The sequence below is a fragment of the Vanessa atalanta genome, chromosome Z, assembly GCF_905147765.1.
Source record: "Vanessa atalanta chromosome Z, ilVanAtal1.2, whole genome shotgun sequence".
In the NCBI taxonomy this organism is placed as follows: domain Eukaryota; kingdom Metazoa; phylum Arthropoda; class Insecta; order Lepidoptera; family Nymphalidae; genus Vanessa; species Vanessa atalanta.
The window spans coordinates 3,465,020-3,483,545 of NC_061902.1; the positions used below are offsets into that span (position 1 = coordinate 3,465,020).

Below are 18,526 nucleotides of genomic sequence, written 5' to 3' on the forward strand. Positions count from 1 at the left end.
TGTCAAGTTAATTCGTATGGGTACATAGTTCTGTCAAATTTATTAAAACTGAATGTAAACATCTGTAATGGTTACGAATTAAGTAGTGCGTAAATGAATATTATTGATAATATCGGAATATTGTTTTGTATTTTAGCAATTAATTGTAAATATTAAATGTAAGCTCAGCGCTCTTATAAAGAGCAATTGCAAGCAGCAACTGTTGTTTAAGAATCAATGACTGATTAATTATATTTAGAAAATGACTGACTATCTTAAGTTTAAAACTATGGTCTTTGAGACATAAAACATTAATGTAATATTACTGTTAGTTTTTTTATACTAAAATATAACAAAATTACTATTTTTATAATGAATATCAAGTATTCGAAATTTCTGTTATATCACGACACTTGTGGATTTTCTGTTCTTGGCCATGTCTCCAGACATAACGAGATATTGTAAATCAATGGCCGCAAAGATTTATTTTGTTTTAATTCCATCTCACTTATCCATATATGTTATCATCAATGAATAATGTTATACATAAATAAATAAATGATGTAAAACCTACGAATGCTTTTTATTTCTAAAAATTAAAAAAAAAAAGTTATTAAATATAATTTATTTATTATTTTTACCTTATGAATAATAAGACTAGCTACAAATTTAGTAAGACAAATCACTTTGATTCTTTATCGCTATCAAAAGACCGATTTTTTTGTGAGTATTATAAACAAATTATAAAAGAAACAAACAATTTTATTTAAAAACAGTAATATTAGTGTTAAAATTATTTACTATTTCATAGCGATAAGGTGATATCAGTAAATCAAAGTTAACGCTCATTTATCAGTTTCTTATTTGATAAGAAAACAATTTAAAAATAGTATTAGTGCTATAATATCGTAAAGCCACTGAATATTACAATTTCCTTACAAATCACACTCGAATTAATAACATTTATTTATAAACCTGAAACGATCACTCAGAATCTGTTCATCGCGTTATATATTTAATATATGGGTGAGAATTTGATTTTACACTACAAGTGACAGAATTGTTACGAGTACGATACATACAGATACGTTGCAATCAAGACGACTTTGAGTTTTTATGCTCATCGCCAATATATATTTCAAACTTAACAACGTTGTCCGACGACCTGGCGAAGGTCGCGGGAAGCGATCTTTGGAGGAGGCCTATGTCCAGCAGTGGACGTCCTTCGGCTGAGAGAGAGAGAAAGAACAAAAAAATCTCTTCTATGATAAAACAGTTTGTTTATGGCTTATATAGCATTCACGTGAAGCGATTTAATTTCGATTAAAATTGAAACAATAAGAATCAGTTGTATTTAGGTTTGTAATATTTAAAAAATTGTTTAAACATCTTAAAATAAAATTTTTCATTTGTTTTAAATTTTTATTTGCGCGACAAATGTCGGTTAATCAAAATCGAACCACGTGAAACCGCTATACAATTTATAAGTTCAAATATACTTGTTACGTCGTGATCTTAGTACTACAAGTACAGTATCCACACTTGTATCGTCAGATACTCTCCAAGTTACCTAAAGGACGCACAAGACAAGCAACTATCTGTATAATCTAGTTAAGCGAATATCGAACGCCTATTCAAACACTACGGAAATTCTGATAACTTGGGCGAGTAATCCGAATTTATAATTGACACGAATATTAACGGCGGCGTACAAAGTCATATCGGCTTGAAAGCGAGCGCTGGTTGGTTAGTGACGTGAGTGATGGCCACGTGTGTCGTTAACGAATTTGTGTAAATTGATTGCGTGTCATCGGAATAGCACGTACAAATATTATGATAAGGATTTGTTTTCACTGAACTATAGTATTATTTAATACAGTTCGCACGTTGTCATAATCGTAACGTTAATCAGATCTGCTACTTTCATGATTACTTACATGACGCTGCACAAAATTAAATAATATCGTTTTATGTGAATATTAACGATCGTTTCGTATTGCTTCACACGTTATATATACTAAGAACATTACAAAGACGTATAATAATAACAACTGTACAATATTATTTACAATGATTGCATAAATACTATACACAACATTCATCACAGAGTTCTTAACAAATTGTTTTGGATGTGCACTCGACGGTATACCCAACGACAAATGTCATTACAGCGCGAACAGTACGCGAAATTATAACTCAAGCGAAACATTAAGCTAAACTCACTAAAATATTTCACTTAAAATTAAAATAGTTTTAAAACGCAACTTCTCTGTCTAGTATAATACCCATTTCAACAAGAATTGCGAAGGTAATAAACACTACATACAGACAAATAAGTACAAAACCGAGGCTTCTTCTGAGCTTGAATTTGCCTATGAACAAACAGATCCACAGCAGACAAGCCGCCACTAGTAATGAGCCGACGACGAAATCGATGCCCGCTGAATTGATGGTGACAGCTGTGTCGGCTCCTTGAGCCAGTAGAGTCAGGGTTTTGATGAGCCAAGGTAGACCGAGTGCGAACAATATCGCTAATGAATTAGCCCCCAACGCGTTTGAAACACCAATACCGCCCTCACCTGAAACAAATTATATTTTTATCAACAATAATAAAATTATACTAACTATACGTATACATGTTAAAAAAGTGTTAAAATTTTGGTACCAGGGCCTTATGAAAACCCGTCTGATTAGCTAGCAGCCACGCGCTATTACTTCTACCACCAAAAAGACTGTAGTGTGTAGTAGTATTAAAGTGTGGACTATATCCCTATGTAATGCACTAGACTAAAATGTATGTGTCTATGAGCGAGCGAGCGAATAAATTAGTATAAATATGTATATCCTGAAACGCACAATACGTAAAATGCTTAAAACAATCGAACAATACAATATTTTATATATTAATAGCATAAGGCCATAAGCCAATTTTTGTCCCAGTAAATATGGGTGCACATAAAAAAACCGGTGATGCTCTCATTTTGTAGAGCTCCAGTCGTAGACGTGCAGAAAATTAAAGATAATTCTTGATACAAATTGAGTAATTTTAAATTAATTTAAAACTTCATTTGACAGCGAAAAAAGTTACTGGCCGGTTAGAGAGCGGATATAAAAAAATGAAAAACGTAAACAAAAATAAATTAAATTGGTATCGATAAACTCTAATTGTAACTGAACTTAATGTACACTATTTGTCGTTAAAAATCATTTCGGCGCCAAATGGAGATGATTGACTCGCAGTTTACAATGAAATAAAATCAAAACGAAACCTGTGTTCCAAAAATTCCTAAAATACTTATGAATGAACGCGAAGTTTCGCGCACAACCCACTAGCATATATTATAAATATATATTGTGTCATTAAACTATTATATAAAATTTAATTAAATCATATTTTATCATAAACAAAATTCCTTGACATCTAAATTTATATCGTTCAGTGTTCATGATAAAAGAAACGTACAAAATATTACAATATGACCGTGAATATTCAAAAGTATTTTAAAATCGGTTAATCGATGTGTTCGAAGTTGATGAACGATATGAAACTTATTTTAGTGATGTAAGAGATAATTAGCACGATTCGGTGATCACGAAAGGAATCGACTGAGCCCACGTTACGCACACGTGATGAACACTTGTGGACTTTTTTTTATTAATTTATACTTACCTAATGAAAATATATAAATGTATTTTACAGAATTGTGAGATTAATTCGACGTATCTTCTAGATTAATTAATTTTACTAACAAAAAATCTAAGTAATTTCACAGATAGTAACTCTCGAAAATTTTAAGTATATATACTTACAGCTCAAAGTTTTTTATTTATTTATGTATTAATACAAATGTATATATTTAATAATAGGATTAAGTAAAACATGGTACAGGAGTAAACTTATCTCCTCTAAGCATAATACAGAGGAAAATAACAGAGAGAAAGGTAGGGAAATATACGACATAAATGAGTTACGTTACATTAAAAATAAATAGAAACCGCACCCTTTTTAAGGGATCAAAGATGGGAGACTGCTCATAAAGAGATCCACACGTTTTACGCGAGTGAATTTTTTTTTGCATGGTATTTTGTTTCCAGTTATAAATAGGCGGCTAATTATATTTTGATTTTCCATTTGTCAACAGTGTATCAATCCTATATGGGAACGTAATTCAATCGATCTCAGTTCAAGTACTGATTAGGAAATACCACACGCCACGGTGACGGGAAAATACCACGCACGCAGTTTATTCTTAGTATCAAAGAAGGTTTATCCGTCATTTGCGTCTACGATAGAATTATTTTTAACACTAGAAATAATTATTTATATTTATTTCACTTAAAAAACATATGATAAATAAAATCTTTATGTTTTCCTTCAACGCCGAGTACGAGATTATGAACTAAAATTAATTGGCATTTGCTCGACTTAAGCCCATTTAAAGATTTACGTTTTCTAATTACTGTATTAGCATAGAATAATTTATTTCATATTACATCACTAAAAACGAATATTAAACCGAAAACCGAAAATTAATATACAATTATAAAAATGTTGAACTTCTATTTTAAACTACCGATCAACTCGGAAATAATAATACGTTAACGAAGATCCGTCTTCTGTAGATCAAGAATATGAATTTTGTATACAGGTCGAAGGACCTCAAACAATTTCATTATCATTCATAGTTTTGATAAGAAATATTTATTAATAAAGCATTACCGTAACATTAACATAATACTATAATTGATATAGTAGAAACATGCTTCAACTCCCTCTTGTGATAGCACATTCATAACATCACAATTACTATAATAATAATACCTAATAATAATACCCATAGAAACTGTAATTAATATTATAATACGTTTATTATACCTACGATGTACACTGTCCCGTTACAGAAAAATCTAAACTTATATATGACTTTCAAATTGAAATAGAAATAATAAAATATGATATATACTGTGGTTCTTTGAAATAAAATAATATAATACGCCTTCTAATATAGTTGATTAAGATTAAATTATATACAGAGGTCGATATTCGAGATATCTATTGACGCTATGCCATAATTAAATCGATTATCTCATTTAATCGTTAGATGGGATCTTTCGATATTGTAAATTTAGATAATATAGGATTTACGTCAATCGACTTGTCATTTCAACCAATTTTATTTGATAATTAAAAAATATTGTTCTATCTATATTACACAAATCACATTATATATATTTTTTTGCTATTATTATACACGTTTCAGCGCTACCAGACAATATAATATATTAGACTAAAGCTATTCCATAAACGAATAAGGTCGATATTTTGTCAATTATTATTAATATTAAAAGATAAGTGTTTGCTGAAACACAAGGATTACTAATCCGACAACGCAGAGCAGAGCAGATTTTGTAAAGTATGTCGAGCGCAGAGCTACGTTGCGAGGCAGGCACATGAAACGTAGACATGCTTGTTGCTCCTCAGATTTGCACGCGTTACGCTTTAACATATTTTTTATGATTTCATAAAAACGGAAATATACTTATATAAACTGTTCTAATAATTAATGAAATAATTGTTGTTTCACTTGATAAACACATTAGTTCAGCTCATCAGGCAGGCTTAGCACGTGGAGACACTGGGTCATTAATCCTCGTCTCACTACACGCCCATGACACGTCTCCGTTACATACACTCCCATGCATAGCTTATCCTTCCATGTTTAGTCTAAAAATTTTCTAGAAAAAATTCCTCTGACATTTGTTTTCGTAAAAGACGGTTACCGATATAAAAACGATTTTACGTGCTTTCTGAGGCACGGAAGTGTAAATCAACAAGTCTTTGAGACCTGCAGTCTCATAATCTAGCCACTAGACTAACGAGGCAGTCCAATAATATTTTATGAGTGCGTGATACTGATCGCCTATTGTTCTATTTGAAATAAGGAAAACGTAAACAAAACACAAACGAATTGGTTAAGTTAACATAAAGACAGTCACATAGCATATTAAAATTTGACATTAAACACACCAAGAAATATTCGCAAGGCAGATAATCAATACAATATTTATACAAAGATTATTTATTAATTATTATCTTAATTTCGCTAATCTCAAGAAATATTTTCGCGTTGATAATGTTTACGTGTTGATGATTCGTACTTTATTTTTATATACATAGTATGACTGAATTATAATTAATGTTGATAAATAAATTATCGCAAAGATACATATCACAAATTATTATTAATATTTTAATAAATTTTCTATAATATTTTTAAATTATTCACTGAAACTCCAAGCGAACAAACTCGTATGGCCATGTAAACGAAACGTGATTTATATTGTCATAAATTCGCTAGTTTTTTTTTTTAAATCCTTACCTTTTCTTGACATGATGAATATAGAGCACGCTTCAGGAAGGCAGCCTCCGAAAGCAAGGAACGTCATTCCCATAACAGATTCAGGTATGAAAAAAGCATGACCTATAAGAAATATTATACAAATTAATGTATTGCTGGCTGTTCTCAGGGGTTACCCACAACTGGGCGCTCCAATTTTTCCTTCATATATAATTACATAAAGTCAAAATATACACGACTAAAAATATAGATCAATTTATTTAAAAATAATGATATTGAAAACTCTCAATCGGGCCTTTCCGTCAGCGTAAAAAATAATCAAGCACTTTCTGCTCTTTAACACCGGAAGATGATCAGACGCTTGGAAACGGAGTGTTTGCCAACTTATACATTTATAATAATTTAAAGGTAAATCAGTCACTCGAATTTATACTAAGATTTGCAAGAAAAAGGAATATTAAAAACATATGTTTAAATTAACTTAATGTATGAAATCAAATAAACGCTCGTCTATTTTCATTGAAGTGATTCGAATCCACTCAATAAAAAATGGGTCAATGTCACCTATTACCTATAGCTTATAAGTATTTGCTCAATAAATATTAATGTACCAGAACGCTTAAATAAATATTAGTATTAATCTTAAAAATAGATTTTAATCTTGTAATTAAAACATTTATATTTTTATTTCTTATTGTGATTACAAGAAATAAATTTAAAGTACTTTTTTTTTTATATATTTAGTATAAAACTTTTAACAAACCTCTACAAACAATCATAAACTATTGTATATGTAACTTCATTTTATGTAGAATGGTCGCATATGCATGAATTGTCCTAGCAATGCAATTAAAAGAGAATATTTTTGATTAGTTTAATAAAATTCCAGCAACAATCAACCTTAGTCACATATCAAAGGAAAATATTTGCTTTAAACATACTTTACTCCACTGAAAGCATTGCATTGCTCTTCAGTTCATTATATTAGATTAAGACTATTTTAGCGTATTGAAAAAACGTATAATAAATATTTGCAAATACTACAATACTATATATATTAAGTAATAATAATATGCAAAGTATGTATACACATTCTAATACCCGGTTTCTAGAGAATCGTTATTGTACACGAGTAACCGATCTTATTTTAGTTTTAAATAACGAACTCTTATAATCGTTTTATAGGAACGATTTTTAAGTTTCGTTTTTAAATTTAACGATATGTTTTTTATTGGTTTTTGGATAACGCCTCGCAAACTATTTTACCATCCGTGAGGAAAAACCGGTTTGAAACTGTTAAATTTCGTCTTATTTTACACCAGACTCACCCAAAACAGTCATGCTCCAAGATACGAAGTAAGAGTTCACGCCTATCCATATGATGCACATCAGGAAAGCCATCGGATAGAATCTCTGGCAGGTGATCGGTGACGGAATTGTAAGTCCCAAGACAAGTTTCAGTGGCCAAGTGTACACCCACCAGATCTTGTATATAATTGACTTCCCCTTCGGGAATGCGAAAATACTCTTCTTTGGAGTTTCTTCGATTTCCACTAAAATGACGATAAAGAATGAATAAGGGGTTATCCACTCGATATAAAAGCAATGTACATTAAAATTTTCAAAAGTTGTACAATATTTTTGTTTATTTACTAGTACGCTTCTTAGTCTCAGTATATATTGCAGTACTTTTAGATTATGTGTTTCATTAAAGTATATAAATTATTTTACATAAACTTTATTAACCCTTCAACCGTATATTATATAATTTGCCAAGTTATAAATTGTTTTAATAATTTACCCTTAAACCTTAATATAAATATTCAGATATTAACTGTAAACAATATAGGAACTTCATTGGAAAATCCTTTCTCTCGACAACTTACCTTTCTCCACTGACATCTTTTCATTATTCGTTCCATTATTTATTTGAGCGTCACTATTGCTGAATCCCTTGTTATCGATGCCCTCCTCCACGGGCTTCCCGTCTATTGATACTACGTCTGTTGATAAATATACTTCAATTATTCTTTGATTATTTATATGTCTCTATGGACTGTCGAAGCTGAGAACGCGACGAAATAAAATATTGGTCAACTGTTGGCCATCTGGTACTCTAGTAAAGTATAACGTTTGGCGAGTGTCAAGCACATCTGTCACGCACACCAAGACAATAATATGATTCGTTTGTTTTTTTCGTTTTAGTTCTTATGTAATGCGAAACTTTATTCAAATTTATAAATATAATCTAAACAATTATTATTTAATAATGGATAGTCCAAGAAATTGCACTTTTGCTCAATATTATACACTGTAACTGTAATATTTCAACTAACGGCCTCTTTGGTGTTGTGACTGGCTTATTAGGCTATCCCGAGGGTTCAAATCATGAATCATTGGATTGTTATCCCATTCAATAATGAGAATGAAGAAATAGAGAAACCACTTTTGTTTGTGTACTCATCCCAGTATTATAAAATCCCAATCTCATTTGAGATAAGTCGCTACAGATGAAATCAGTCAGAGGGATTTAATATCATTTTCCTATCAGAACATTTTTTTTTATAAATGTATCCCTAAATTATTGTATTTGATCAATCAATTGTTTTTAAATAACAAACATTTGGAAATAAAAACAGCAACTAGTTTTAAAATCTAAGATTTTGATTAATAACAAAAGATTAAAAAATAAAATGTTATACGAATTCTTTTTTTTTTTTTTGAAGTAACCGCAGTGATTCTGAGATTAGAGATATCTTTCATCTCATCAATGCTGCCTTGAATTCAAGTATCAAAATTGTGCGTAAAGTATTATTTTGATATGCATCAAGATTCAAGGTTTTTCTAGCAGCATTTACGATAATATCTAATAGAATGAAAATTTTAATTACATAATTCCTATACATTAATTCTTCTAAATAAACGAAAAGTATTGATTTTTGTTTTTCGTTCAACTTTTGTCGCAATTCTTATATATTTTATACCATACTTCGACAGACAGACTTGTTTTAATCAATAAGTTACTAACATTGGCAAACCGATCTATCCGCCTGTACTGTGCTAATACGTCACGTCACATCACGCTATAGAAACTACTTGAGTAGTGTCAAATCCAAAAAACAAAAAAACAAATATTATTATCGGTCCAGACGACTTTGAAACGAACGCTGCCAAAACTAAAACCAATACAGATAAACTTTATATGACAGATTTCAAAACCTATCCACAGCTATAGATCGTTTAAAAAAAATGTTTTTATATTCGACAACATACATAATCCGCAAAATTCGTATAATCAAGATATTTCGATATTAAATGCATAAAATTCAATGACACGAAGTTCAAAGGGCGGCCATGATTGACGTTACCGGTGCGTTCAGTAATTGACTTCCAAATAATAATTTCGTGTAGGGCTACGAAACTTATCCACAATATATTATTAATAAATAATAAACCATACTTTTAGTTTTATTCATTTCACCCGAGCGAAGCTGGGTATTCATCTAGCAATATAATATTTATCTCACCGACGTCATTTGTGTAATATCTCAAAAAATGAAACGTAATTTTAAACGATAAACAGCTTGTTGAAACCATAATAGATGAAGTAAATAAGATTATGTTATTAGCGAATCAATGTTTCGGAAACTTATTTTGATTAAATCGATAAAATCAACTGATCGATAACAATTTCTATATTATATCTGTTTTATTGTATTCCTGAAATCGGCTGAGATATATTAGACTACGATATAATAAAGAATAGAAAAAAATTACACATATAAATTTATAAATACTAAACAAATTATTATAATCACATCAAATAGCTGCAAGAATTATGCTGACTTGTTGAGAGCTATATTTTTCAAATTTGTTATTTATTAATATATTTCAAAGTTTTATTTTGAATATCTCTTTAATGAACCAATGCTTATCAATATTTATAATATACAATTGATTGCGAAACTGCTAGAACATTAAATGTCTCGTAAAGAACACAATCTATCCGTGATGAATCTCCTGACCGATATCGGAAACTAACCAACGTCTTGCACATTTGCATATAACGGCTGAGAGTGTACACAAAAACAAGTTTACTCTCTTTTCAATTGGTAAACGACCGCAGAGAGATCAAACTCAGAACTGCTACTGAACTATTTTAAAAACTGACTTAAGCCAAGTAAATATTAGAACTTACACTTAAATATTACATTTCGACATACTTTTGTATCAAGTTCAATAAAAACTCAAGACTCATACTTACATTCTGACTTTCCGTTCTTGTTACAGCAAGAAGCTGTGATGCTATCAATCAAGTTAAATATTTTCATACTGTTGAACATGAAAACGAAGTAGCAGATGTACAAAACGCCAAGCACCGTCGCCTCGTACCAGACGATTTGGCCATCCCAAACGATGGCGACCAACACGCCAACATTGATCATGTAGATAAGCACATCCCTCGTTACGGGACGGCGGTCGATCGCTATTGGCTAAAATATTAAAACGCAATCAATAAATCTCTTCTAAAATAATATTTTTATTTATGGTTTGCAAACTGACAACATTAATGAACAAATTATTGCATGGATTGTTTAATAGATTTAATATGTATTTAAGTTTACTTAAAAATTTCGCCTCCGCGGATCTTAGCACGGAATTAAATGCTTTACATTATAACCTTTCTCAATAAATACGTTGTCTAATTAAAACAGATTAATTTTAAATGGAACACTATAGTGTCTCAATAGAAAAAAATCTATAGGTAATAAATATAAAATTTGATTTGTTCATTCGTTCATCATCAATCATGTTAATTACTTTACATAAAAGTACACCAAAGGTGTTGATTTACTTGAAAATAATTTTATATCAATAATGTTTTTGTTCTCACCGCTACTGCCGCTAAACTGCCTACAGCTGCGACACCCAGCAAGTTAAATATGGCAGAGCCGACGATGGTGCCTATACCCATATCAGACTGCGTGAGGAATGTTGAGATCACGTTCACGAAGAATTCAGGACAAGAAGTTGCTACTGACATAAAAGTAGCTGCCGCTACGTTCTAAAAACAAATGCTACTTATAAATGCTAAAATGCAAAAAATACGCATAATTCGAGAAACACATTTTTATAACGTATACGTCACCGTAAAATTGTAAATACCATCTGATTATAATCTATCTCGCGAGATTGTGAACTGTCGAAAGATTGTAAGCCGTAACATACTGCTTACAATTTAACGCATATATCTCGGTAGATTATAATCTATCGAAGTGCGAAATTTCAATTGCATTATAAATACTAACCTAACCTAATCGAAATATCATAAACTATCGAAATTTTTCACGTTTTATTTTGAGTTAAATCACCGTACACAATATTTCGGTAGTATACAGTCTCGCGAGATAGATTACAATCTAACGATATTTACAATTCTACAGTGACATATATATTACAAATAATAACATTTTCAATTTACATCACATTATATATTAATATATTAAAACTTTTTTTTAAATATATATATATATATTTGTATTTAAAAAAAAAGATTTAATATATTACACGCTATTGCATTTCTACTATACCACTATATATTATTTGTATTAATGAGATGAAAATTCATTAGATAAGGTGCATTTCTATTCTAACATCTCATTAATACATATATGTTGTAAGAACTAGACTTAGGTATTACTAAAAAATGAAACCGCTGAACCTATTTAGATGAAATTTCGTATGAATAATTTGATTCACGGGAAAAGTGGGTAAAGTGAGGATGACGGGTCCGTGTGAATTTCGCTTTACTAACCTGCGGTATCTTTAAATCCTCGCATATCATTTCGACGCAAGGTATGAAGTAATCGTTGCACACTATCGCCAATAGTGTAAAGGCGTAGATCCCAAACATTATATATAATACGAACGCTCCACTTCGAAGTTCTTCGTCTAAAACAAGCGTTGAATTAAATTGATTTGTACGTTTGAATATTATATAACGTGTACCAATAACTCATATATATGGATGCATTTATGATGTGAAACCATTCGATGACTATGTATGTACATATGTATCAATTTATTTTCTTTAATTGTCAATTATTTAAAACAAACAAATTAACTATAGGCATGATGAGTATAATTACAATTATAACTGAGTACATGCACACACACATACACACACACACACACACACACACACACACAAACACACTCTATTTTTAAATGTACTACTTTATTTTTTTTGTTTACATTTTTGTTTAATATGTAATTTTTTTTTTTTTACAACACTTGAAGTTATGTCCTATTTAGAAATCTAGTGCGCAATGAATTGAGGAACCGCTGACTCTGATATGACTATTTACATTAGTTTCGGGGTCAGATGTGCACTTTTTTTTTTGGTGATAATGTGAAAGCCCTAGATTTAGTTAATAAGCATAAAAATTTGTGTACTTTTGTTTTCTTGGGTGTGTGAATAAATAAATTATTATTATTATTATTTCAGTAATCACGTTTCCTATATATACGAGTATATGTCTTAATTGGGCAGACAATTGACACATGCTATGAATTTATAAAGATAAACTTAAATACTCAACTTGCAGTTTATAAAATAATTAACCGATTTCTTGTTTTAAAACCTAAAATCTAAAAGTCAATTTTCCTAAACTGTAAAACTCTTCATTCTCAAAAACAAATAGCACACAGTTGCCAATATTTAGGAACATTCAAACAAATTCGTATTATAAATGAATAGCTAGCTCATCCCTCCTTCCTGTTGAACATTTCCACAATATTTCAACTAAACGTCGTATCAAATACATTACAATTTACAATAAAACGTGACCGAGTAACAAATTATATAAGTTCCTACTTTTACCTCTTTCTGAATGAATAAATCTCCTATTTGTAATACACAGAGGCTTATAAAAGTTTTATCATGAAAGAATAAAACTCACTTAAAGGGAAGCGCATTGAATAGGGATGTCACATAAACGAAATCGCAGCTGACTTAACTGCAATAGAGCTCATCATTGTATAGTTTTTTTGTATGTGTGGTGACAACAAAATGTGGAATGTAATTTTTGAAAACGACAATAGTCATAACAGAGTCCTGTTTGCATGAGAAAGACGGTTGTTTTGTTACAAGTACCAACCTATTTAATCAAAAATCTAAACCTTTGAACCAATCATTGCAATTCAGATTCTCCGGGCGAAAATTATTTAGCCTGTCAGATAAACCGCCAGAGAGAGTGTTTTTAATTGAAAATTATTACTCGATGCCCGTTTTTCAAGTGCATGTATATTTTCGTATTATATTTATACAAAATGTCACGTACAATGTTTATTTTTTGTGTTGTATTTCGAGTTTGATTTTACCTGAATTACGTTTGTGAAAAAAAAAATCTTAGCGAAAAATTTGACTGATATTTTATTAGAAAATATGTCATCGCCTTAAGATTGCAAGAGAAAAGTCGATTGTGAAACTTTGACTTGTAAAGAATTAAATCCAGATGTTTATTCTTACTTATCTAAAGACCTTTCGACCTTAATTTTACATACACGTGTAAGCTTTCCTCGGGATTTTTTTCAATGGCGAGGACAATATAAATTGCGTGGGCTGGGATTGAACTAGCGATCTCATCACAATATTGTTATAAAATCGAACGATTAATAACTATTCTATAAATGTACTTATATTAAAATTTTTAGAGGAGAATATTATTCTAAAATAATAATATTCTACTTAAATGATTCCAATTCAATAAATAACTATTTTTAAATTAAATATAAAGTACAAATCACTCACCATCGAATATACTAATCGGGAAACTGTTCACCGAGTCCTCACTCGACCGTTCCACTTCTTGCATGATATTTCCGACTACCTCCGTCTTCGTCCTCAGCCAGGGCCTCCAGTGCCATGTCTCTGACTCATGGTTCAATCTCTTCATAAGTTCTTTCGTTATATAAACCTCTTCGCCATTGTAGTTGAACACCGTTATATAATCATCATCCGCATCCGTCAAATCTGCAAGGCGTGTCTTTATAAAGTAACATCGAAATAAGGATAATGAATACAAGTAATTTTAAAGAAATTATCATTTATAATCACTCGACCATCGTTTCCCAGCAGTTGATTGTTAATTATAAATTTCATAAAATACTCGTTTAAGGTGAAAGCGAATAATTCTATATATAAATTGTAATATCAATATTCGCACCGAACCGCAGCTAAGAGTGGATTAATGAAGTAAGGCTGGATCGATTACGGAATCACGGGGCATTTATCATTTTTATCCATGAATGTCCTATGATAACGTCACATTGTTTAACGAATTAATTTACATGTTTATCTACGCTAAATATCGATTTTATTGCCTTTCTAAAAGTGCGTGATTATGTGATATGAATATAATATGTAATGCTGTTTTATTTATAATGAAAGTGGATTTCTTTAAGGTAAATATACATAGATATACTAGTTGTAGTAGTCTAGTAGTAGGTTACCTGACTAGACGAAAATAAATTTAACTATTTAAAAGAGATAAGGTCGCTATCGAGAGTAACTTGCCAAAGAAGCAATGATTAACTTTTGTTATTAATGAATATTAATTTAATGTTATTAATGGTTACGCTCTAGTTCAGCAACTTCCTAAGCTAGCTATCTATTAGGCAGCTTCAACATTTTAATACATGTATAAACTTAAGTTGTAAATCTATACATATTATAATATTGGTGTGTCTATTTGTAATATTAAAATAATTGTTTTTTTACTAAATGCATATTTATGTATACACGGTACCAAAATAAAATTTGTTTCAATTTTGTTTGTTCCGGCTAATCTCTGGAATCGGCTGTACCGATTTAAGCGGGACTTTCACTGGCAGATAGCTGATGTAATAAGGAGTAACTTAGGCTACAACAATATCTTTTTTATTAAATTTAAACGCGCACAAAATCGGCACGGCAAATCTATAATAAATCCGTAAGCAAGATACGTCTTTTTTATTTTTTTGTTTATATCTCTATTACTTCTGAAAGTCAATAAATGTAATACTATGTATCTAAATTACACGTTTTTTACGATTTAGCTATTGAAATGTCATGCCATTTCTCTCTAGTGTAGACGCAGCTTAAGAATGCTCTTCTTTAAATATAATAGCATGTTTTCGTTATAAGAAGTATTGTATTTAAATCTAGGCTAATTATATAAAATACATACTGAAATCCTCGAGAGCCGTAGTGTACGATAGAGTCAGCCATATCGTCACAGCAGCGATCGCAACTAACTTATTTCGGAACATCTTGAAAATAGTAATTTCTTCTCATAAACCAAGGGATCTTGATACTTGTTCCTGTTGAAAAACAAAATTTATTATCATCAATTTAACACTTTATTTTAAAAACTCTATCACGATGATTTCTCAATAAAGCCTATTCAGGAAATACTATAGTGCTTAAGTAGATGTATTCCAATTCGCTCTCAATATTCGATTGGACTAATATATGACATGTCAAGGAAATTGCGCAGGCGCAATGGCGGAGTGTTTATTCAGTCAATATGCAAACTTCGGAATGTTTTTAAGAATTTCTTGACAGTAACGGAGATCAGATAAGACCCCTATAAGCTAAGATCTCAGCCCTATTCTCCATGAACTTTTTGTCGCAAAATTATTCCCAAACATGAAATCTATTTTAGTGGCATTCTTATTATACTGCGTGTTATTTCGTTAGTAATATTTGTCGTTTATACACACTCACTATAGATTACCTATAGGTATATAATATTATCAGGAGGTCTATTCCGTGAGCAAAAATTCGAAACTCACCGCTGAACATGATTGTTATATATCAGAAAGTGACAATCGAAATCGAATATAATAATTACAACATTTAACGATTACGTGACAAAACAGAAAATTACTGTAAGGTGGTTTACATGATTTCGCTATTAAGTCCTCAGAATAAGTCTACTGACATCTTAGTCATTAGTAATATAATGCTAATTATATTTTCACAAGTACAAGGATAGATTGTGTACGTAATTGTTAGTTTAGGAACCATCTTGGCGTCCTATTCCGTAACTAAGTAATTAAATTTGATAATTCGTTATTTTAATATCATACCTTTCTTCTTTTTTATCTCACAATTTATTATTTTGATTTCAACTATATTATTTTTACATTTGTTATTAAGCAATTGTAATTATATATATATATATATAATTACAATCCACTGCTGTCATATGTCCAAGTATACGGGGTAAAACGGGGGGACCATTTTACCCCCTACTGTCCTATAAAGACCTTAAAGCCAATTACGAAGGCATGTATCAAATATCATTAAGTTCTAAAGAACTAATATTATGTACAACCGTTAGTTATTTACAAAACAAATATTTATAGTTGATATATGTTTAAGATGTTTAAAATTCAAATAAGGACATAGAACATCGAATAAATATATATACAAGAAATATGCTAATCTATATCACTTATATAACAAAAACTAAAACATTATGTATTATAAAAAAATATGATTTCGTTACTTTTCTAAAACGAAATGTCAGATACGGCGATACCCATAAAACTGTATATGTATCAAAAAAAATAATTGCTTAATGTTACCTAAGTTATAACTATAATAACTAAGATCAGTCGAAATTAAATTATAACTTTGTTTAGAATTAATCCATTTCAAGATTATAATTACAAAAATCTTATTAAATCATTAACAATCAAATTATCTAAACAGGTCGGTTCTCGGTAATCGGTTAACATACCGAATAACAACGTTATATACCTAAATAGTCTTAGCTTCATAGTGTGATAGTGTGGATATAATTATTAAAGTAATATGTACATATATATATTAGTATTTTTATATAATATATATGTAGACGAAGGACACTTGAAGTTAAGTGGTTAACACCGCCCATAGAAAAGGCGCTGTAATAAAATTATACAAAAATATTTATGTACTCGAATACATATTTATATTGAATTAAAAAAAATCCGTAATGAAAACTCTACCGTACATAATTTTTTTTTTATAGTACCTTTATGACATAGCAAGTCCGCTTCAAAATCACAATATACCTGTACGTATAAAATATTTTGTCACAAAAGCATCGCAAAGGTTAAAAGTAACTTATTTAAATATATTCGTATTTCGCTCAACGTCGCTTCACATACTGCAAATTGACACATATCACAGACTACTTTAACAAAAAACAGTAAATAACAACGCAATTAAAATAATAACTGTAACACGCATCACGTTCAAACATTATTCAAATGAAAATAAACACAATTTACCTTCGCCTACATAATTCTTAGCCTTGAATAATCACATAATATCCTCGCTTAGAATTAAAAAAATCCCTTAATGAACCACAATATCTCTTAAATATATATAAATATCGATATAAATACGATCACAACAAACGCTGAAGCGAACTAACATCGATAACCTAATTATTATTAAACGTCTCGAAATAAAATTCACAGAATCGATTAATCGATAGTCATTATAATTTATTCGATAATACAACACATCACTTTATACTTACTAATAGTATTCTTAGTTGACACTTAATTGATTTGATTTATTTATCGACTACTAAAAGTACATTTTCGTTTACTAAATTCTATATTCCGCTAGCTGTCGCTTGGCACTGCAAGGATTTCATTTTCAACACTGAAACAAAGATATGAATGCCAGGGGTTTTTAAACAGATAATCTTAATTGATAAGGCGCTGTCAACGATTAGTAGATTCAATTACGTATTTGCTATATTTATTGTGTGTTTGTTGTAAATGCGCACACGCATCTATTTTAGTGATCTTCGTTTATATAGATAAAATTACTCGATTGCAAGATTGCATGTTTCACAGTTGTAAATGAGATAAACCTTCAAAATGTTGTCTCGTGAAAGGATACTTGAATAATGAGTTAATTTAAAACGATCGGACTATAAATATTTATAAATCTCTTTCATTATATTTCACTTCATAACAATGGGTACTTAATAACAATTGTCAATTAAAGTTCTATAAAAAAAAATTAATGACACTTCTATCACTTTTATTCAGTTTTCATATCAATACCGGCTTTCGATAAACTTATTTCTCTTTTAAGTCCCAACTGTGCCAATAAATGTCCTTTCAATAACGGTAGG

At 30.2% G+C, this 18,526-nt stretch overlaps 1 protein-coding gene across 2 annotated transcripts; it reads right to left on the reverse strand.

The window, feature by feature from the left end:
* Nucleotides 1–772: 772 nt before the first annotated feature.
* On the reverse strand, nucleotides 773–18,047 carry LOC125075846 (sodium/potassium/calcium exchanger 3-like). 2 transcript variants are annotated; one of them, XM_047687657.1, is made up of 10 exons: nucleotides 17,918–18,047; nucleotides 15,569–15,701; nucleotides 14,152–14,373; nucleotides 12,154–12,290; nucleotides 11,233–11,403; nucleotides 10,603–10,831; nucleotides 8,225–8,341; nucleotides 7,667–7,891; nucleotides 6,360–6,461; nucleotides 773–2,558 (listed from the first exon to the last, which is right to left on the reverse strand). In XM_047687657.1, exons 2-10 carry the CDS (start codon nucleotides 15,648–15,650, stop codon nucleotides 2,233–2,235), a joined length of 1,611 nt encoding a protein of 536 aa, XP_047543613.1. In that variant the 5' UTR covers nucleotides 15,651–15,701; nucleotides 17,918–18,047; the 3' UTR covers nucleotides 773–2,232. The 2 variants fall into 2 exon arrangements, with proteins under 2 accessions (XP_047543613.1, XP_047543614.1); XM_047687658.1 differs by lacking the exon at nucleotides 17,918–18,047 and adding an exon at nucleotides 17,664–17,722.
* Nucleotides 18,048–18,526: the final 479 nt, after the last annotated feature.

What these genes read in the sequence shown, in the direction of transcription:
- LOC125075846 (XM_047687657.1), bottom strand. Translation starts at nt 15,650, where the DNA reads ATGTTCCGAAATAAGTTAGTTGCGATCGCTGCTGTGACGATATGGCTG. An exon ending in GCAGTTTAGCGGCAGTAGCG is followed by an intron (nt 10,832 to 11,232) that starts GTGAGAACAAAA and finishes TTAATATTTTAG; the next exon opens with CCAATAGCGATCGACCGCCG. An exon ending in CAAGAACGGAAAGTCAGAAT is followed by an intron (nt 8,342 to 10,602) that starts GTAAGTATGAGT and finishes ATTTATCAACAG; the next exon opens with ACGTAGTATCAATAGACGGG.